The sequence below is a fragment of the Artemia sp. Qi Xiang Cuo genome, chromosome 2, assembly GCF_049724085.1.
Source record: "Artemia sp. Qi Xiang Cuo chromosome 2, ASM4972408v1, whole genome shotgun sequence".
In the NCBI taxonomy this organism is placed as follows: domain Eukaryota; kingdom Metazoa; phylum Arthropoda; class Branchiopoda; order Anostraca; family Artemiidae; genus Artemia; species Artemia sp. Qi Xiang Cuo.
In genome coordinates, this window is record NC_142795.1 from 69734321 (window position 1) to 69756693 (window position 22373).

Consider the following 22373-nt stretch of genomic DNA (forward strand, 5'->3'; position numbering starts at 1 on the left):
ATCCCCGAATATATGAAGTCTGAATACAAAATTCCCAAATGAATTTCGTAGATGCTCCAGAAGCTGGGTGTTTTCAATATAAGTCAAATTAAGCAGTAACAGTCAACAGCTGATGTATTAGGGGACGGTATGACCACCTTCTTGCGTTTTTCTTCTTCTATTAAGAGTTTCATTCAATTTTATCTAGGTTTTAGTCTACTCTCTATCATGATAAGACAAAATTTAGTTTCCTTTTAATTGAAAAAAAGGACACGTGTATGAAACAACTGAACAGAAAATTCAACATAGTACTGTGATTTTTTGAAATCTTTACAAAGAATAATACATACCGTCAAACTGTAGGTTTGAAGCTGTGTTTTTTAGGTCAATAGTATCTTCATAGTCATAATAGTCATCTAAAGTCTCTGGCATGAAGCCACGCAATCTTGCTGTAATGGCACCAACTAAAGATCCAGCATTCTGAAAAATACTTAAAAATTAACATGACAGATATATATATATATATATATATATATATATATATATATATACATGAAAAAAGTAGTTACTTTGATCATGTCCTTCTTAGAAAAGCTATGCCATCAAATAAGAAAGAAGATAAACTTGCGGCTAATTAGTGTAAGACATCTAACAACCTGGACATTGTATTTGCTTTTCAGGAGCCATAAGTATTTAGTCCTACTTTGAAATTTTGCCACTATATTCTAGTGTCAAAACTTGACGGTGACTCTTAATTTTGTTTGTCCAAAACAAAGTTTTCAAAAAACTAGGAATAAAACCCCAAATTACCAAAAAAGTAATTAATCAAACAGTTCGTGGTAACGAACTGTAAGTAAGGAGCGACCCGGCTCAATGGTAACCGAAACTCTAGAAAACGGGTTTTTGATACCAATAGATATATCAAAAGAATCAGATTTCAATGCTGATTTCAAATATATAACTTTCATCAAGTTTAGTGCTACCCATCAAAAGTTACGCGCCTGAGTAAATTTGGCTGATTTTCAAAAAAAGGGGGAAAGACCCCTAAAAGTTATAGAACCTTAATGAAAATCACGCCATCATATTCAGCCAATCAGAAAACTCTACTGTAGAGGTTTCATGCTCCTATATACAAAAATGTGAAATTTTCCATTTTTTGCCAGAAGAAAGATCACGGTTGCGTTTTTATTTGTTTGTTTTTTTTCCCCAGGGGTGATCGTATTGACCCAGTGGTCCTAGAATATTGTGGGAGGGCTCATACGAACGGATATTGAAAGTTCTAGTGCCCTTTTTAAGTGACCAAAAAAATGGAGGGCAACTAGGCCCCCTCCCACGCTTATTTTTTTCCCAAAGTCACCCGATCAAAATTTTGAGATAGCCATTTTGTTCAGCATGGTCGAAAGTATGATAAATATGTCTTTTAGGATGACTTAATCCCCCGAAGTTCCCAGAGAGAGGGCTAAAAGTTATGAACTTTACCCAATGTTAACATATAGTATTGGTTATTGGGAAGTATACAGAATTTTTCGGGAGGTTTTTTTTTCTCGTAGTGGGAGGGATGGGTGGGTCGGTGGTTATGTTGGAGGATCTGTTCATGAAGGAAGTTTTCATGGGGGAAGGGAAATTGCCATGAAGGGGGCGCCGGACTTGCCAGCATTATTTATTGGTTATTGGGAAGTATAGAACCATTTTCAGGAAGGATTTTTTCTGGAGGGGGGGGGGGGTTAGAGGAGGGGGTTACTCTGGAGAATATTTCCGTGGAGGATGTTTCTTTGGGGTAAGGGGCATTTCTATGAAGGGGGCGCCGGATTTCCCAGAATAATTTAAAAACGATCAGAAATTAAATAAAAAAAAACAAGTTTTTTCAACTAAAATATAAGAAGAAATATTAGAACTTAAAACGAACAGAAATTATAACGTTTGTGAGGGGGTTCTCCCCCAAGTCAATACCTCGCTCTTTACGCTACAATTTTTTTTTTTAGTGCTTTCAAAAGAGCTATCTATTCTAATTAAACGGCCTTTGTGATTCAGGGGTTTGTGAATAAATTTTTTTTTTAACTTTTAACATAAACAGCGTGGTATTGACTAAGGGGAGAACCCCCTCGTATACGTAATAACATATACGTAATAAAAAAAACAATAAAAAAACAAGCGATACGGCTCAATAGTAATAGAAACTTTTAAAAGCGGAATTTTGATGTAAATAAATGTATCAAAAGAATTTGTTTATAATGCTGATTCTAAATATATAAATTTTATTAAGTTTAGTATTACTCATCAAAGGCTACAAGCCTGAGAAAATTTACCCGATTTTTTAAAGAGGGGGAAACATCCCCTACAAGTGAAAGAATTTTAATGAAAATCACACCGTCAGATTCAGCGTATCAGAAAACCCTATTACATAGGTTTCAAGCTCATATCTGCAAAAATCTGCAACTTTGTATTTTTTGCCAGAAGAAAAATATACGAATATAGAAGTTAGTTACGGAAGTTAATTTGTAAAGATATCCATTTAGCAAAAGAAAAGTAAAATTTTTATGCAAATAACAGCTGCATTAACTAAAAAACGATCAGAAATTAAAAAAAACAAGTTTTTTAAACTGAAAGTAAGGAGCAACATTAAAACTTAAAACGAACAGAAATTATTCCGTATATGAAAGGGGCTGTCCCCTCCTCAACGCCTCGCTCTTTACGCTAAAGTTTGACTCTGTCTCACAACTTTATTTTTTAAAACAATAAAAAACTTTAGCGTAAAGAGCGAGGCGTTGAGGAGGGGACAGCCCCTTTCATATACGGAATAATTTCTGTTCGTTTTAAGTTTTAATGTCGCTCCTTACTTTCAGTTTAAAAAACTTGTTTTTTTTTATTTAATTGTTAAGAAAGGGCAACATCGATTTGACTAACTCCAAACTAAAATGTTCTTAAACCCATTCTCCCAGAGGTCTCTGAGTACTATAGATATCAACCAAATAATATTATTTTAACCATGCGTCTTTTCATAGCGAGAAATGTACGTCTTATATAGCCTATATAGCCTTTATAGTGGCTATGCTATCTTATTATTGTTTTTAGGCCCAGATAAATCTATTTAGTCTTTGTGGGTGGAATATCCATATAGCCAATCATGCAATTTCTGCCCAAGGGGGAATCTTAAAAAAATGGTTTTCTTGGTGTAATTTTATTGACAATTGTAGACTAGTAATATAGATCTGGGCATGTTCCTTCCTAAACCCATAAACAAAAATGCACGAACATCTTGATTATTATTTCCACTCTATGATTGGTACAAGAACTGTCATTTTTCTCCTTTGCTTGTTTTATGGAGTTGATCACTTTCCTAAGGGAGCCACTCGTACATTTCAAGTCTCCTGACGGCTCAGAAGGAAATGAATATTATTTTATACACAGCTTAATTGGAAATCACCAGTCTAGAAAACTTACTGAATTTCCATAATTATGCTGATGATAAAGAAAGTGATACCACTCATTTGATGACTCCCAAACAATGGTCCTGACCCAAAGGGACACATTTGTTGCCATTAGATGCATCAAGCCAAATCTTGCCACTAGATGGAACTTCTGAAGTAAGACCTTAAAAAAATATTACTCCAAGTGAATATAATTACCAACAAAAGTTTTCAGCCTTGCTTAATTTGTAATGCTCAACTTAACCTTGGAAGGGAAATCAGAGTTCAATTGAAACGAGCTGGGAACGTAACCTACACTCTGAAGCAGGTATGTGGTCAGGTTGGTTAAGGGGATATTCAGACTCCCCATATTAAAGTAGGGACTCCCTCCCTCCAAGAAATGAAATTTTGGATACAATACTGAAACATCTATTTGTTTTTCTTTATGGCTATTCAAAATATTTTTGACAGTGCATAAACCTAACTACTACCTAACTTTTTTACCTAAAAAAAAACTTGGAAAGCCTCTAAAAGATGCAAAAAAAGAGTCTTGTCATTAGGTAGTTCATTTTTCGAAAAAAAAATATTCGCAGAATCTCGAAAATCAGAATATACAGAGTATCAAAAATGAGAATTTTGGCAAATAGTTTTAAGTTAATAAGGCATAAGCAAATACCAACACATACTATGTTCTTAATACAAACTAATAAAAACAAGAGATCTATCAAGACTAGAGCTTGGGAATTATTTCAAAGGGAGGGGTGCCCCGCCTAAAATGGCGGGAGCTCGAATAAAACAAAAATAAGCAGGTGAATTACTTAAAAGTTATTTTTATTTCTGGTGCTGACCATTTGTGTCGGAAAATGCACTGTAACACCGTACTGCAGAAGAGGTAATATACAGTAGCGAAACGTCTCTCCAAACATAACACACATTTCATAGCGCGCAATTTGGGAAGTTTCCCTAACCGTCAAAGCCATAGTTTCAGTTGGTGCTTGGTTTTTCATCGGAAACATTTGTCATTGGGTGTGTGCAAAGACTGGTATCATGAAGCTTGTGTGGTTTTGGATGTGCGTTAAAAATCTTCAATGGAGAGTATAGGACTTTTCACTACCGTATACTACATCTAATGTTTGGCGTATTTTAGATAAGGTACGTTTCTTAACTAATGATTTCTTGAAAAATGTGACAAATTAAAAAGTATTTCGAAAGGTAAGTGTGGTTGATTGTAAAAAAAAATATTCGCCTCTTGTTTTTAAGATTAAAATCAAGAATCAATAAAAAGTTTTCCAAACTTCGATATCAAGGTAATTGTTTTGATTTTACGTTAATCAGCTTAGAAAGGGCAATAATTCGATGCTCTTATAAATAAAGTAAGTAGCATTGGAAAGTGTCAGGGATACCAATTATTAAACGGAGAAGAGTTCACAGTACAAAAGTTTACTGCTTTATGATTTAAACGAGTCAAATTGTAAGGATCGCCGTGTACGTTTTCAGAAGAAGTATTTTACAATTTTACTATCAAATTTTCCTATCCCTGAGTTAGAAATTCAGATTTCATCTTCTTTCTAGTAAGTTTTTGGCTAGTTTTGTCACAGGATAGTAATTTGTAATTTGGCTCATAAAAATTTCACCTCGATAAGAAAGCTTTTTTTCTGAATGAAGATTTCAAAAAAATATTTGACTGATCACAGAACTTACTTAAATATATGGAAGACAAATATTGGTGAGCAAAGCAGGTTGTTTGCTGCAATTCAAAATAACATGACTCCTGTTAATAGTTGCAGGGTTGCAGACTAGATATATTATCTATAATGCATATCATAGCATGTATGAGCATACATATCTTATTGTTCCCGCAGCACTTCCGACGACGATTAAAGGTTGCTGCGACACTTCATGTTGCCCATGGTAAACATAATTTGTTAGTAATTATGACTAACAATTGTTTCCTGGACAAAATAACATGGACAATTCAGAATAACATGACTCCTGTTAGATTTGAAATATTATCAAATCTGGAAATTGCGCAGGGTACGTTGCATTGTCTGATATACTCTATTATTTATAAGCATATATATTATGTATAATACGTATCGTAGCATGTATGAGTATACACATCTTGTGTATATGCACACCCCGTGTATGAGTAGGGTATAAAATATGTATATTTTGTGTTGATTCTACTGTTATAAGGATTTACGTGACAAGTTGTAAAGGGCAATTTCTGGCACCATAAGATTTAGCATCATCAGACGACATCAACTGGTTAATGTTCCTTTGTTTTAATTACCTAGTAAAGCGAGCTAAATGAAGATAGGAAGCGGAAATCTAGTTAAAATGACTAAATTACTAGCTGTAATATTACATAATACCATAGGTCTGCTACACTAATTACAACTTTTAAAACCAAACTAGTATTCAGAGGCAATGCCATTTCAGAAAAATCTTTATTAACAAAGTAGGTAATTGGGATATAACTGACAAGCTGAAAAAAATTGCTTTGTAACGTTAGATTTATAAACACAGTACCAGATGGCCTGTAAATCAAATTAAACCTTTCAGGAAATAAGTCGCTCACGTTTCAAGCCGCCCAAAATAGCCAAAGATTGTCTAGTCACGGTTAACTAATTAAGGCATATGTTTTCCCTAGAACAAGTGGCTTTGCGACAATCCTTCAGCTGTAACTTGTAAAAAAAGGACAAGACACTTATGTCATTGGATTTAAAAATGTCTATCTAATCACTGAGCCAGAATTATGAGATAGCTTAGGCTCTTTCTTGGAGAAGGATTTAAATTTGCCTCGAAGAATGGAAAACAGTTTTCAAATTTTATTTACAAATTTTCAATATAAAAATTGGATCTAGGCGAATACCCACCGGCGAATACCCCCCTGAAAATACCCCCGCGGAAAATACCCACCGGAAAATACACCCCCGCTGAAAATACCCCCGGTAAATACCCCCCCTCCCCGGGAAAATACCCAACCGCGGAAAATACCCACCCAGAAAATACCCCCCCCGCGGCAAATACCCCCCGCATAAAATACCCCCCCCCCCGGAAAATACCGCCCGCGGAAAATACCCCCCTCCCCCCCCCCCAAAAAAAAAATACCCCCGTGGAAAATAAGGCTTTCCAAATTTGAGAATTTTATTTGAGTTTTTTTTTTTTTCCGTAGGGGGATAGAATTTTGGTACTTGTGAATTATGCGCCACTCACTCAAGTTTACGCTGTGTAAAATTCGAGAACACACCGGTCTTTTTTTTGTAAGTTTTATCGTTACTTTAGAAATAAATTTGCGCTATGGATTTGCACATTAGGGGGGGGGGGGGTAAGCATAACGGGTCTGCAAGCAAAATGTGTTTGGTTCAGTTATTCTACACATTAGATAGATTGACAAATAATTGTATTTTAAAGCCAAATATACGGTCATGAAAACAGTAAATAACATAAATGAATATAGTGAATGGGAGTGTGTTTAACCCCCCGAAAAACGCCCTCCACCACAAAAAATACCCCCCCCCCTCCTTCGGAAAGTAACACCCGGAGAAAATATCCCCTCTTTGGAAAGTACCCTCCCCCTGTGGAAACTAAGGTTTCTAAATTTGAAACTTTTATTTGAGTCTTTTGTATAGTTTTGTTGAAAACTGCTAAGGAACGGGAAAAAGAGGAATTTACACACCAAAAGTGTCTTAAAAACCTAGAAAAAAAAACCAATCCATTTCTGTTGAAGACTTCCATATGATTTTCTGCAATTTTTGGCAGTGGGGGGTGCCAAATTAAAAAAAAAAATTGAAGAAGAAAAACAATTTAGGCAAACAATCATCAAAATTAAGCTAAACATATGGCACCAAAAAGTTTAAGAAGTTTGGCTATCCTTTGAAAAGGTAGTTGGCCTTGGGAACCAACACATTCTAAATTGTTTAAGTTTTTACGGGCAAAAGCGTTGTCAAATTCTACGAGTTTGTTTTTCTTATCTTCCAAGTGTAAAACTACCACAAATCACCATTAGCAAATAAATGAAACCCAAAACTAACAGAAATTATAATAGAGCCTAGTCAAGCTCATAACAAGATAAAAGTAATATCATTATGGCTAACAGCAACCATATCTAATTCAGGCCAGAAAATGGCTTTCACCTTACTTTAAAAAAAAAACTAAAAAAAAACTGTGCATTGTCGGGTTGGTATGAACAATCTTATATCTATTAATTATAGTCTTAATACTGATTTATTTGTTGAAGTAAAAAAATTAAAAAGATTTAAAATGTTCCTTGTTTTCATTAAAGTGCAAATTACTTTCTGGTCTGGAGGAGGTGTGGTGGTTGTCAGCCTTACTCATGTTATTTGTTGCTATTTTGAGTTTGAATAGGTTATATATTTTAATTTCTGTTTGTTTTAGGTTCAATTCATTTATCTATGATGTTTTGTGGTAGTTTTACGCTTGGAAAATTATTTGAATTTATTTCTACTCATTTTTGGCTCAACGACGCCATGGGCACCGGCATGGGGGTGGGGCAGGAGGGTCATGGCCCCCACCTGGATATTTGGGACTATATAGTAATTATACGGAAACCAAAGGAAAAGAAAACAGAATAGCGAAAAACCATGGAAAAAATGTTTGTTGCCCTATTGTTGGCTGCCTGCCAATAGAATGACAGAATGTATGGGAAATATATAATTTGGGCTATATATTTGCATATAAGGGGGGGGGGGGGTAAAGTAGTTGGATACCACTTCGGAGGAGGGGGTTACATGGGAGGATCTCTCCTAGGGGGAAGGGACGTTTCTATGAAGGGGGCGCTGGATTTCCCAGCATTATTTAAAAAACGATGAAAAAAAAGAATTTTTTTTAGTACTTTCAAAAAAGTTTTCTAATCTAATTAAACAGGCTTTGTGATTCGAACAAAATTTGAACTTTAGCGTAGGCTAATATTTGAACCCCTAATAGACAAGTAACAAAAGTCTTTCCCCCTACAGAAATTAAAAAAATGAAACTCAAATAAAATTATAAAATTTGGAAAGCCTTCTTTTCCACGGGGGGGGAGGGATTTTCCGGAGGTTACAGTATTTGGACAGTTTGAAGTCAAAAAACTAATCTTTCTAGGTATATAGCCACTAAAAAATTACAGAAGAATAACGAGGTATCTGAAAATTTTTTCAACTAAAAAAAAAAAAAAAAAAAAAAAAAAAAAAAGGAAGAAAAAATCCCAGAATAAAGGAAAAGCAGTTTGTTATTTTAGTGTTTTTTTTTTCCGAGTATTTTTTTTTTCAATTACTGTTTTTCCAAGTATTAAATGATATTCTCAGGTTTATTTTATTTAAAAGGATCGATATCTAATTAACATTCTTTAATATGAAGAATTTGTTTTGTGGTTGTTTTTTTTTGCTCCAAACAAATCATATAGAAAAAAAATTGCGAAAAACTTGTTAGGGGTGACTCAGTTATAAATCAGAACTTATATTTTTCCTAATTATGGGTCAAAATCTATTGGCAGGCAGCCAATAACGGGACAACAAACATTTTCTCCGTGGTTTTTCCCTATTCTGTTTTCTTTTCCTTTAGTTTCCGTATAATTACTATATAGTCCCAAATATCCAGGTGGGGGCCATGACCCTCCTGCCCCCACCCCCATGCCGGTGCCCATGGCGTCGTTGAGCCAAAAATGAGTAGAAATAAATTCAAATAATTTTCCAAGCGTAAAACTACCACAAAACATCATAGATAAATGAATTGAACCCAAAACGAAAAGAAATAACAATAAATAACCTATTAAAACTCAAAACAGCAACAATTAGCATGAGTAGGGCTGACAACCGCCACACCTCCTCAAGACCAGAAAATAATTTGCACTTTACTGAAAACAAAATCCATTTTAAATGTTTTCATTTTTTTTACTTCAACAAATAAAGAACTATTAAGATTATAAAGAATAGATATCACAATATGTATATCAAACTGAAAGTACACAGTTTTTTATTTATTTTTTTTTAAGTAAAGTGCAAATTATTTTATGGTCTGAAGAAGACATGGGTGTTGTCAGCCATACTCTTTTTTTGGGCCCCGTTTTTTTAATACTCGATTTAAGGACACAAGTTTCAAGGTGCTAGAAAAAAAAAGTTCTGTGAAACCATTATTCGCGAGGCCTGGTCCCGGAGCCTAAGTATTTTTGCGTGTTTGGGTCCCCACAATGGGGCCCATAAGATCAAAGCCAATCAGAAAGAAAAACTTCTTTGGACCCTACTTCCTTCGCCCTACTTCCCCTACCGAAATTAGAGGTCCACTTGGTCGAGTGAAAAACTCCTAAACTTTAAAGCCAATCGGACAGCCATCACCATGCACGTCAGCTTTTTGTTCTATTATTTCATCTATTTTTTTTCTTACATGTCATGGAGATTTCAAGAGAATTAGTGTTAATATATATTTATTGAATTATTGTGTTTTTGTTTAAAATATATCATATCTTACCTTAAGTCCTATCCGTATTAAATGCATTTTTGCAAATTTTGCATGATTTTGGACCTTTACCACTGGAGCTACCTGAGTTACGTCGTCCCCAGGGGCATATTGATGTAATCACTTTGGTCCAGGGATTAGTTGAGCCTCTTTTACCCTCCCCAACAAAATCTGAGATCCCCTTCGCCCATGGAACGTTCCCTGAAAGTTTTAAGCCGACAGACTGCCAAGACGAAACGTATCCGTCTTTTAATTAAAAAATTTGTATATGATCAATTAAAAATAGTAATAATTTAGAGTTGTTTGCCTTGGGATTGCGTGGGTTACGTCACACCTCGAGATATTCTTATTAAAGATTTTGACGTTTCTGAGACGTCTTTCAGTCCTTGAAAAGAGCGTTAGTCCATTTCTGATCAAACATACCCCTCTCAATCTTCAATGAGCACGCATCCTATACCACATGGACCGGGTAATATCATTATCCAAAATTTACTTTGAATAAATAGTAAAAAAAAAATTGTGAGATCTGGTTTTGAAGAAAAAGTCGCGAGATTTTTTTTAGAAAAAACGTGCAATTTTCGATAAATCGATCATGTTGGACGTTATTAAAGACTGAAACAGATACAGTAGGACTTATCCTAGCGCGTAAGGGTATAGTCCTTGAATTTCAACGATTTTGACTGAGCCAATTTTAAAAAAAACTTTGCAAGCTTTCAAGTAAACTGCATAAAGCAAACTTTGAATGCTCTTACCTAAGGCGAACTAGCCAAGCTAAAGGCAAAAACTTTGACCTAAAGGCAAAGGTTGACACTGTCGGAAAAGTCTTCGCTTCATTTCTAAACTCTAACGAAGAGGGTAAAGAGCTCGCAATGATAACATCTCTGATAACGTAAAAATTTTCTCATCAAACATTCTCTGCGTTCGACCATTGCGTATAGAGTACCATTAATGTGACCCAATCCATGTGTGCAGATAATGCACCAAACATTATTTGAAACCTCTTCCACTAAGCTAGGTGGACCTTTGTTTTTGATGAATTCTAATGCTAAATCCCTCCAACTTTGAAGCCTGTGTTTATCACCGTTACATTTTGCTGTTGGGAGGAAAAAGTATTGTTCGTGCTTAAAAGATAAGGGATATCCATTAAAGCTTTCTTTTTACTTACCTCAGAATTTACAAATAGAAAGTGCATCTGCAGGAAAGTAAAAAGTGCTTGCAAAACAGGATGTGCAAACGCCAAATCTCCATAGACGCACTTTGAATTTAAGGTCGAATGCATTGCTATTTCCAGACCAGAAAAGACTAGGGATATCAGGCCAAATACTATAATGATAACAAAATGTTGAGTCCATTATATTGCAAAGTAACCCAAACAGATACATTAGCTACTTCTACTTTTTGGATTTTAGTTTCAGTGCACTTGATACACGTTTAATTGTCCATTGCAATAAATCAGCAACAAAGATTACAGTTAATAACACTTTGGCTACCGAGCGATCAGGACTGCCAGAAAGTCAAACAAAAAACAAGCCCGAACTTCTGAAAAGTAAGCCAACATGCATTCAAACCTATGGAACTCATACTTCCATCATGATTACTTCATAAATTGCAGAACTTGTTGAAATTTGTGTGTTATGCAATAATTATTGGTGCTAAAGTAAAAAAAAAACGCGGAGCAAGCCGCGTGTCGCGGCTTGCGCCGCGACACGCGCATGGCCCCATAAGTGTAGTTGGATTAGTTCTAGATCAGTTTCTTGGTCCGGTTATTTCAAACTCAACACTAATCTTTCGAAAAAAGCATGGCAAAAAAGTGGTCCTGGTGAGATAAAGCTTCGCACAAATCCCCCCAAACAAATACGGAAAAATCTGATCCAAACTTTTTGTTAGTTCCTTAACGTTTTTCAAAATCATCATCATTTCGTCCATGATAAAATTAAAAAAATGTATTACGAAAGTGCTACAAATTGAAGCACGTGCTACAGTGCTACATGATGAAGTAGTGCTAAAATAGTTCTTTCGTGCTAAAGTCAGGAAAAGTTTTGTCCCTAATCTAATTCTACTTTTACCTTGCTTGCTTACCCTTCGTTCATCCTGCTCCACTTTCACGGAAGAACAACGATTTATGTGATCCACCAAAAGTCATCTGTTCACCTGTTTAGCTGCAGTTTTATGCGTCATAATGGTTAAACAGCTGTGAACTCTTTTTATTAACTTTTAGAATTTAATATGACTTATTCCAATGAATACGCTAGTAACAACCACAAGCCGAAGACATACAATATCTTTGGTTTACTATCGCATAAAAATTTTTGGTACACGTTAATTGGTACAGTTGCAACACAATATTTAAAGATAACTTTATGATTAAAGTAAGTTCTAAAAAAAAAAACAAAAAAAAAACGTAAGAACGGGGTTAATACAAAAGCCTTCGTAATCCCAAAATGAAATAATACGTACAGATAAAAAAACAAAAACAAAAAAGAAAGTCACTGAGATCCATAAGGCACTAAGAGATTAAAGACTAAGGAGGCTAGGATATTATCTAGATCCACTAGATCGGTTGTTTGGTTAGTTTCTTCGACTTCAAATATCATTATTGAAAAGCAGTTGCAACACAATATTCTAAGATAACTTTGTGATTAAAGTAAGAATACAAAAGCCCTCGTTATCCCAAGATGAAATAATACAGACGGGTAAAAAAACAAAAAAGATAGGCACTTAGATCCATAAGGCACTAAGAGATTTAAGACTCAAAGGAGGCTAGGATATTATTTATGTCGACTAGATCAGTTGTTTGGCCAGTTACATCGACTTAACAAGCCTTATAAATACCAATATTGAAAATTAGCATACGCTTTGTAGGCTCAAACGTCGAGCAACAAGAGCCACATGCTGACAACCACAGCTTGAACACAAGTATTGAGTTCAACATGGGATAGAGCATACGGTTTCGGAGTTTGCTCTTAATGACATTCATCATAGAAAAGGACCGTTCCACTATCGCATTGCTAATTGGCAAACTCAAGAGGGTCAATTTCCCCTTGGCTTACTCACGAAAAGGAAATGTCCCAACAGCATCAAAATAAGGTAGGACAGCTATTCAGAACTGAGAGGAGTCTTTGGGGATTGTTCCTCCACACAAAAATGACCAGTTAACGTCCAACAGTTTCCTCCACTGATTCTCCAAGGTACCGAGATCAGTGGTAGCAGCAATTCTCAATGGCAAGTTACCAAATCGGGGTTGAAACTGAGGCAAGCAAATCACAGGGGATAAAAATTTCAGTTTGAGGAGCGAATCCAGAAAAGGAGGCATTCGTTTAAGCACCGCTTTAGCTGCAGTTTTCAGGAACGCAAAACACCGTATTTTGATTTCGCTCTTATGTGTGTCTGAAAGTTTAGATTTGGCCAGTTCAAACAGGAACTCGTGTCCGTAATCAACTTGATTTGGCGGCAAATAATTGATTTCGAAGTTTATATTAACCTTCAAAGCCGCTGCAGATGAGCAGAGTATCATACGCAGGAGACTTAGTATCAAACCGTGCAGTTCTTCAAAAAGACGAATTGGTCAGCGTGTGTGTGCTGAAACAGCAAGTTGACCCTTTGAAATTCGGACAGCAATGGCTTCAAAAACACAATGAAAATTCTGTTTTGCTCATCTTGATGCATAGCGTGTAGCACTCTGGCAGTATAGCAACGTTCTTTCTCTTTGGCTAGACTGAAGAGTGTGGTGAGCTCCAAATACTGCTCATGTATGCGAACCAAGGCATTGTACCGAGAGAGCCAACGAGTATTTGAGGGAGAAATAATACGTAAGGATGAATTTCCATCGTTTATCAACTTAAATATATGTTGATATGTCCCCCTTCTAAGGGGGCTTACATTAAACCATTTATATGTTTCGGACGTCATAAACTCAAAGTTCGAAGGGAGTTCACAGATCGCCTCTAAAGCACACAGATGGAGTGAGTGGCAAACACACTTGAAGAGCTGAAGATATCCTATCTTCAGCCATTGTCTCGTAGTAGGGTAAAAAGGGAGTGATGTACTCCACACATGTTACTAGCACCGTCTGTGCCAATACCAATAAGGTTAATCATAGGTACTTTGCAAACATCAAGGAACTCTTTGAGTTTGTCACACAGTATAACAGCGGTAGTCGAAGGTACTTCAATCAAGGGGGGGGCTTCTTCACCTTAGCACTCTTAGCATCATTAGTTACAGCAACTGTAGTTGTAGTACTAAAAGTAGTACTAAAAAGTACTAAAAGTAGTGCCTTCTGGTTAGTTCAAAATCCCCCACAATGTACTCTTAGAGATCTAACTTACTAATATAAGTTGTTCTTGAGATATTGCTTTGTTACCTTTTTGAAAGTCTACATGCTCATAGTTTGTTTTGATTTAGTTCAACGTCTGCCTAAATTTTTCTTGTATTTGATTACTGAGGATGTTTTTATATTCTCTTTGGACTATTGTTCTGAGGGTTGTGGGGGGGGGGGCGGCTTGCATTCTCAAAGTCATAATTTCTGGACCTTTAAACTATGCTGAATAAAATGGCAATCTCAAAATTTTGATTGGATGTGTTTACGGAAGTGATTGACGTGGGGGAGGGGGAGCTTGTTGCCCTCCATGAGCTCTTTCTGAAATTCCTATGACATTTCTTTCTATAAGAAGTACCCTGGTCTAAAAAACAAAACAATATATTGTTCCCATATTGCTCTTTACTTAGGCAGCACTATTGTGCTGCCTAATATATTTTGTCTTGAGATTTTAATTATAAAGCACTGGAAGTGCCAATTAGACCAGGTAAGTCCCCCCTTATAATTCAGCCTATGGGCGCCCATGTATATTTACACATTATGGGGGGGAGGTAAATTATAATAAATTTGCAGTTAAAAGTGTTAATTACAACAGTCTAGAGAAGGACACGTAGAGAAGGAAACATGTTAAGAAAACAATTCATAATATGCAGAATAATTGTACATAACACATATTGCATGTATCTCAGCTATACTTTATCCCTAACTCCTTCCCTAATGTGAAAATATATAACCCAAATTATATATTTCCAATGCATTCTGCCACCCATCAGTAATTTGTTTTTCTGGTTTTTGTTTTGCCACAGTTGATTAAATTTACTGGTACAATGGATGAAATTTCAGCCATGTATTTGCACATTAAGGGGGAGGGCCTGGGGGTAATGTATAGCAGGGCTACAAGCAAGATACCAGCAACAATTATTTCTGTATATTAATTATCAAGCATGAATTGTTTTCTTAACATGTTTCCTTCTCTAGGTATATACCACTACAAGTAGAGAAATCTTCATATTACAAAGTATAAATTGTTTTCTTAGCATGATTTTTTCGCATCAGCCCCAATTCTAGACTAAGCCTAGGCCACTAAAAGGTAGGGCCTGATCTGTCAAATATATCAAAAAAGGATAGATCTGCATAAAATTCAAGTCTTGCCTTAATCTGAGCAGCAATAAAATTCCTTGTAAGACTCCTAACGCAGATCCATCTCAGCCATGCAGAAAAAAATTCCTAAGTGGGAAGTGTTTCAGAATAGAAAGCGTTCCACGCGCTACAGGAGGGCTCTTGTCTTTTTGGTGCATAGCCATGGCTGAGCCGTCGTAATTTTGGAATTTTTGTCTGGTTCCAAACTTTCTGTCAAAATAAGCCCATTTTTTTTTTAAAGCCCACGTTCCCGCCCCACGGCCCTCACGCCCACTCCAAAATTCAGCCCGCCCCTGACGGCTAAAACAAGCCCACGGGGCAGAAAACAAGCCCATCTGGCAACACAACGAGCGATAACTAATCTGTGCAGAAACTAACTTTGCGAAGTATATTATAAATGTGCCTAAGGACATCGCGGAAATGCAAACACATTAACAAACATGTAAAAATTCAGCAACTTTTCCCCGTCAGATGGCGGGTAGGTTCAAATCGAACCAGTAATGTACTGTCTTCCTAAGGTCTTTTTAACTGATAATAAAATTGTAAACCCATAATATAAATTATAAAATATGCCACTCCACTGACAATCTAGATCAAGAAAGTGCTGTTACACTGACGATCAGGATAGCGAGGCCTTAGCTTAGACTGTGAAATCGACAACTTAGCTCGAAAAAAAGACTACGGTTTTCGATAGTGGGTTTTGCTGGGTCGTGGGTCTTGGATTGCGGGTTTACAAATTTTCTTGTTTCAAAGTTCGCCATTCAACAATGCGTTTTTATAAATTGCCTCTTTTTCCCACTGAAAATTCTGCATCTTGTTTCAAAAATCTGGCTTGTCAATGGTAAAGGACAACTTCCTCATTAGTTCGAATTATAGGCTCATTTGATTTTGTCCACAAATGATTCGAATCTAAATAAATAGTTATCGAACAAATCTTTTCTTTTAAATCTTCCAACAAATATTGAAGGAAAATACAAGGAATCGTAGAGTAACACTCTTTTATAAAATTGAATTAAAACAAAACTAAAAATCAACAAAAACTAAACACCAAATGTGTTGTGCATTCACCCTAAATGCTAGAGTATAATTTTCTTTTTACTGAAAAATAAAGAGCTATCTTAAATTGAACCTTTTATTCAACCAATTGATTCTTCTATACATTTTGGAACAGTACATTTAAGTGAAAGAACCATTAATGAAAAATAGTCTCAAATTAAACAATTATCACAAATCACAAATATAATAGTAATAAAACAGAAAATGTGCCATGGAAGTCTGGGAAGCATTTGAATTTTTCAGATACTATAAAAAACAAAACTAGGAGCAGTCATCTCTGGTGATGTCGTCGCTGAAGGAGTCGTGCGACTAGGCCTGGTAGGAGTACGACGACAAAACGTGCTAGTGTAAGGATTGACCACTTCTTCGGCCGGTCCTTGTGGCTAGATCACAACATTCGCACCAAATTCTTTACTGTTCAAGTTAGCATTATTGGTAGCGTGTCCTAAATTTTGAAGACTTTGGTAAGATCTTAGACTCAAGTATTTTGACAAATTGTATATTCGTTAGAAAAACCTAACTGACGTTAGTTGTAGTGCTTTACGATTGTAGGAGATACAGCATTGGGGATAGTCGTGATAGGAGGAGTCGTGACCAGATCAGATACGGTTAGAGTAGTTTTGTTTGGAGCTTTTATTCAATAGGAATATTAGTGGTAGTACTAGCAGTAGTGGTTGTCGCGATAGGAGAAGTTCTGATGCAAGCGATAGTGGTAGTAGCAGTAGCAGCAGTGCTGGATATTTTTATACAAGCAGGAATTTTATTTTTGGGATTACGGTAGAGTAACGTACCTGTTTTTCCGTTGGTGTCTTAAGAAATTTGCCTGAAAATTGACAAGAAGACATTCAGCCCGTGACCCTTCTAAATAGAAAATTTAGAATATCCGAAAAATCGTGTCGAATCGACAAATGTGTGCTGATCTGAGGCAGCAAGTGAGCCTTGAATGGAGTAATAACTACATATTGTGTTTTGCTTTAACGGTTCCGAAAGGAAACTTTACCCTTATACTCTTGATTCGTGGCTTCATATACTCTTAAATACCAAGTAGATTGGAAATATACCTTTTTCTAAAAACATACTCACTACCTATTGCTTACCTTATAATTTGAATATTAACTAAAAATCTACAAGAGAAAAGTTAAAAAACGTTTTCATACCGCTGTGGTTGAATCATAAGTCATTTTTGAAACATGAAGGTTACATGCTGCGTTTCGCTTTAACACACTCAAACTACGATTTCAGTCTCATATTTGTAATTAATATCTCCAAAAACCCTTAATTACCAGCTTAGATGAAGATCAGCGTTAAATTGTGAAAGGTTTACTTACTGTTCTTGGCTTTTATTAATAATCAATTTGTAACCAATAAAAACTTTCCATTATTTCGCCACCCCCCTCCTGAATTGAGCTGAACTTCTCTTGAAATAGGGCTATGACTTTACGCAAGCTGCTTACCGATATTAAAAAATTTATCTTTCCAGAAGAATTTTGGTTTAATCATTCCATTTATTTCTATCTTAAGAAAACAATATTTGCTCCAAATTAGCGAAATTTCTTCGTTTTTTAAAACAAAAGATTCACTTCATGACTGATTCTTAGTGAAAATGAATATTACTTACCTAATGCTCCAATTCTGAGGTAAAAAGATGTTCTTGGCACGCTGTTTTTATTCAAATGAGCTTTCCGCAAAGAGCCAAACGATTTAATGGAACCACTTTCAGGGTCATTACTACCCGTTAGGGAAATAACTGAGCCTCCATTGTTACGTATAGGACAGGAATCTAAGAGAATCGCAACGTAGATCGTCAGAATCGAAATAATACTTCCAACGTAAAGATATACGAGGTAAACTCCCTGAAAAAAAAAAAAAAAATAGAAGCCTTAGATACCAACGTTGGTGGAAATCACACCAATTATGACATACATTTTTACTACGTTTGGATACTGGACAATTATGATTCTTATGATTCTTAATTTTTTATAATTTAGGACCATTCTCTAAATGATCCCCGGTTAAACACGAATCGTAAGAGGCTTAATATACATGCATATTTATATAATTTTTTCTGGGGCGGGAGGAGGGGGTGGGGTGTAGAGGTACTCCGGCCAAATCCTAAGTCCCAAAGCCCTTTGGGAGTTCAGATAATGCATACAAAAAACTTTAAAGTATTCTGATATCACAAGGTGTAATATTGGGGAATTAATTAGTCAAATATCCCTCCAAAGCCGGATGGGATCCCCCCGGCTTGTTTTCATAAGAATAATAATAATAATAATAAGAATAGCAATAATAATCGGGTTTAATCATGAAAAAGTGAGTATATCATAACAAAGTCCTGAGGTTGTAGACTGTAAGTGACTAAACACAATACAATATTAACAAAAACAATTCAAACAAAATAAGAAGAAAGAAAGAGGGAAACAATGAAAGAATCTTGTTATTCAGGTGTTCCCTTTTTGTGTGTGAGAAGCTAGGTGGCTGCCTAGATCATGGTGGCTTCCCATTTTCATCACTTATTATCACCAGGTTTACTTGTTTGTGTTTGATCGATGATATTAATCTGTTTATTGAGAAACGTAATTTTCCCGGTTGTATTAGGAATAGCGTGAGTCTGTTTGAAGGACAAACACTTATTTGTGCTCGTTTAAAATTTTAATGTTGATCTCTATTTTTCGGTCGAAGTTTAAATGTCGATGTTTGCTTTCCATTCGTAAGAACTTTTCTATTTGATAACAAATTAGAAGATATCTACGGGTCTTTAAAAGTAAAAAAAGATTAAAGCAGAAGGTGCCGTTTTGACAGCACCGCGTCTTAAGCATAGTTAAATTAACATAAAGATGCGATAGCTGCTATTCATCCGTTTAAAAATTTTGCTTTTAATTATATATTTACTGGCTTAAATAATCCTTTGTTGAAAGAAGTATCTCTAAAAATAATTTTTAGGCTTTTAGTGTCTCATTCCCGTATAATTTCGGGTTTGTTAAACAAATAATTGTGTTTTATTAGTCCTTGAGTTCACCCATTTGGACACTATTGGCAAAAAAATCAGCTAATAAAAGTCCATCAAAGTTTTTGTACCTTTTGTTAAGTTCAGTCAAATTTTAGGGTTTCATAGCCTTGTATTAGGTGAATCTATGGTCAAGGCACGATCAATCAAAGTGCGGACAAAAGCAGTAAATAAATAAAAGCCAAAAAACGTAAGAAAGCTCTCCTCAACAATCTTTGTTTTGGCTACAAAATTTTTTTTAGCTTATGTAGCTTATGCACAGTTTTAAGGCTTTCCCAGACCGCAGAATTTATTTTACCACATTTTGGAATAGTGGTATCGATTGGTGGGCACTGGGGGCGTTTGACTTTAAAGAGTTTTTGCCTACTCCTAAATTTAGAACAATACCTTTTTCAATATTTACATTGAAACATATGTGGTTTTTGGTATTTTTATTGAAAAAATTGCGAAAAAAACAACAATAAAATAGTGCCGCCCTATATTTTGGAAAATACAATCCCCCCTCCTGATTTTCATGAATTGGTGCCACTATTTTTGAAGTAAAAGAACGTTATTGACTGAGATTCTGGACTTGTAACAAATACCCTTTGGTATTTAATCGTACATATTTCATGCTGATTCAGATACACATTAGACTCACCTGAAAATGGAATGGCGGGAGTCTGTTGTCCATGGTTTCAGTTAAGCAAAACGCAAATGTCAGGACCACCAGAAGTCTGCCATACAAGGAGCTTAATGTCAACCATATTCGGCTACTGAAAAAGTCATTTATTGAAAATAAGGAATTTCGACGGACCAATGACAAAGAAAACATTAAGAAATTACAATTATCTTAAATTTGATTCGTGCTTTCGGGGTTTTTTACAAAATATTTTTTTGGAGCCCATCTAATTATCCAACGATGCTTAAAGTTTTAACTTGACGTGTTCCGGTCTGTGAAGTAGATATTTATAATAATAATTTTAGCAACAACTGGGAAAACCAAAAATCAATGCAATATAACTAAGACATTTATAAATGCACTTTCTCCATTCCAAAACCTGTAGATTTCACACAAAATGCCACAGTGAAAACTTTTTTCATTCGATTTGTAATTTAAGTATGAATTTAAATGCCTACGTTGTGGTATTTCACAGAATTTTTAATTTGGCTTCTAAAGCCGACGAAACTTATATTGAGTCAATCGTGTTTTATATTATTTACGGGCAGATTAGGAGCTTATAGAAGTACATAGCAGAACTAGAAATTCTGGTCAGGCCACGTTTCCACTGTTGAAAGTGATATGGTGAGAGACAAAATTTTGTGCGGAGTGACAAAACCTCTACTGCGCAAACAAATCTTGGGAGCTGGTGACAGTCTCATACTCACCCAATCAGTATACCAACAAAATTTTAATAGGACAAATCAGCAAAGCCACTCCCGGGACTCCAACCAGATGACAAAGTTTTTTTCCAGAAAATGGTAAATAACTCTTGGATTAGAGCAAAAATTATTTCCCGTCTTGGAAATCCTAGATTCTACATAATTGAAACTGTTTTCTGGTCTAGATTGCGAAGAAACAGAGCCCTTATCTGCCGACACCTTTTACCTTTGCCCTTGTCAGCCGGCAATTCGAGACCGAAATAAGTATGCGGCCTACCCGGATACTTCCTATGTTCGAAATCATCTCATTGGCTCTTATTTAACAAAAAAAGTCCTAATTTGATCTTGACTTATGTGAAGAAAAGACACCACTTTTGATAAACTCGCCACCAAACGTCATACCTGCCTCCTCACGCCCTGGGGACCGCTATGTACGCGCGGAAGTTATATCACTTCCCTATGTATCTTTGAACTTGCACCACACCCGCAATGGCAGAGTGATTAGGCCAGTAGCACGGCTAGACATATAGACGCTGTAAAGTGTGAAGAAAGAAGGTTTAGCATTATTTATCACATCAGATTCTGCTCTGCTTGTGCATGCTTTTACTATATTGCTTAGTTGTGCTTAAATATACTTTTGTTATCGGTGCTTGTGTCTAAATTAAATCATAAAATTGAAGAGCCCTAAATCTGAAACAAGACGCACCTTTTGTACATGGCTTTGGAGGTGTAGCATTTAAGTGTCCTTAAAGTTCTTTTTGCTTGGATTTTTATTATTATTATTTTTTTTAGCTTTGATTATAACGCTACATGCATTGTATGCGATGCTACCACTGTCTTTGGCAGATGTTAAAATGGGATTATAGTTCTTTCTGTAGAAAAAGCCGGAAATCTCTCTAAACACCCTTTCAGTATAGAGATCCTAATTATTGGTCAAACCCTCACATCCCTTCTTGGCCCATTAAACATAATAGCAAACAATGTTCATCACAGAACGTATTTGGGGACTTGAACATCTTTGAAGGAATTATCCAGTCCGCAAATACGGCATTTATGTCTTTATTAATTTTTCAATTTTAACGCTTATATTTTGTGATATACCATGAAATGTTGATACCAAATTTGATTCTAAATTCACATGATAACTGTAGATATTTAATGTTTGTGGTTTGGTATTTTTAAACTCGCTTTGGACGTAGTTATCCAGAAAGAATTAAACCCACATAATTAAAAAAAAAATGTTCTTTGCACATGTGCAGTCCCCGAACCAAGGTTTGGTCCAGCAGTAGATACCAAATACAATCAACCAAAATGCTAATTGAATTATGTAGGATTGTATTGAGTATCGATATTCTGCTATAAAACAGAATCTCAAATTTTGTATACCAAGTTTGGTTTACCTATGTTACCAAGTTTGATTTTACCTTTCATCTTCACTTAACAAAAATTGCAACATATAAAAAGCGGCTTATTTGGGGATTTGTTATCACTCTTTAATTTTCTTATAAAAATTGATTTCTTTGCTAAATTATTTTTCAAATTAATATATTGAAAAAAGAGATAGTTACAAACACAATTTTCTATTTTTTAATATTATTAACGCATATAAGAGCTACAACTTTATAAAAACAATCTAGAACTTAAATTTCTA

General features: G+C 35.5%; 1 protein-coding gene across 1 annotated transcript in view; it reads right to left on the minus strand.

Annotated features, from left to right (window-relative positions):
- LOC148955555 (proton channel OtopLc-like) overlaps positions 1–22373 on the minus strand; it is a 64555-nt gene that overhangs the window by 7915 nt on the left and 34267 nt on the right. Inside the window, 5 exon segments of the mRNA XM_089102774.1 lie at positions 330–459; positions 3421–3570; positions 11008–11165; positions 17972–18206; positions 20001–20115. Coding sequence (XP_088958900.1) covers positions 330–459; positions 3421–3570; positions 11008–11165; positions 17972–18206; positions 20001–20115 — 788 coding nt within the window.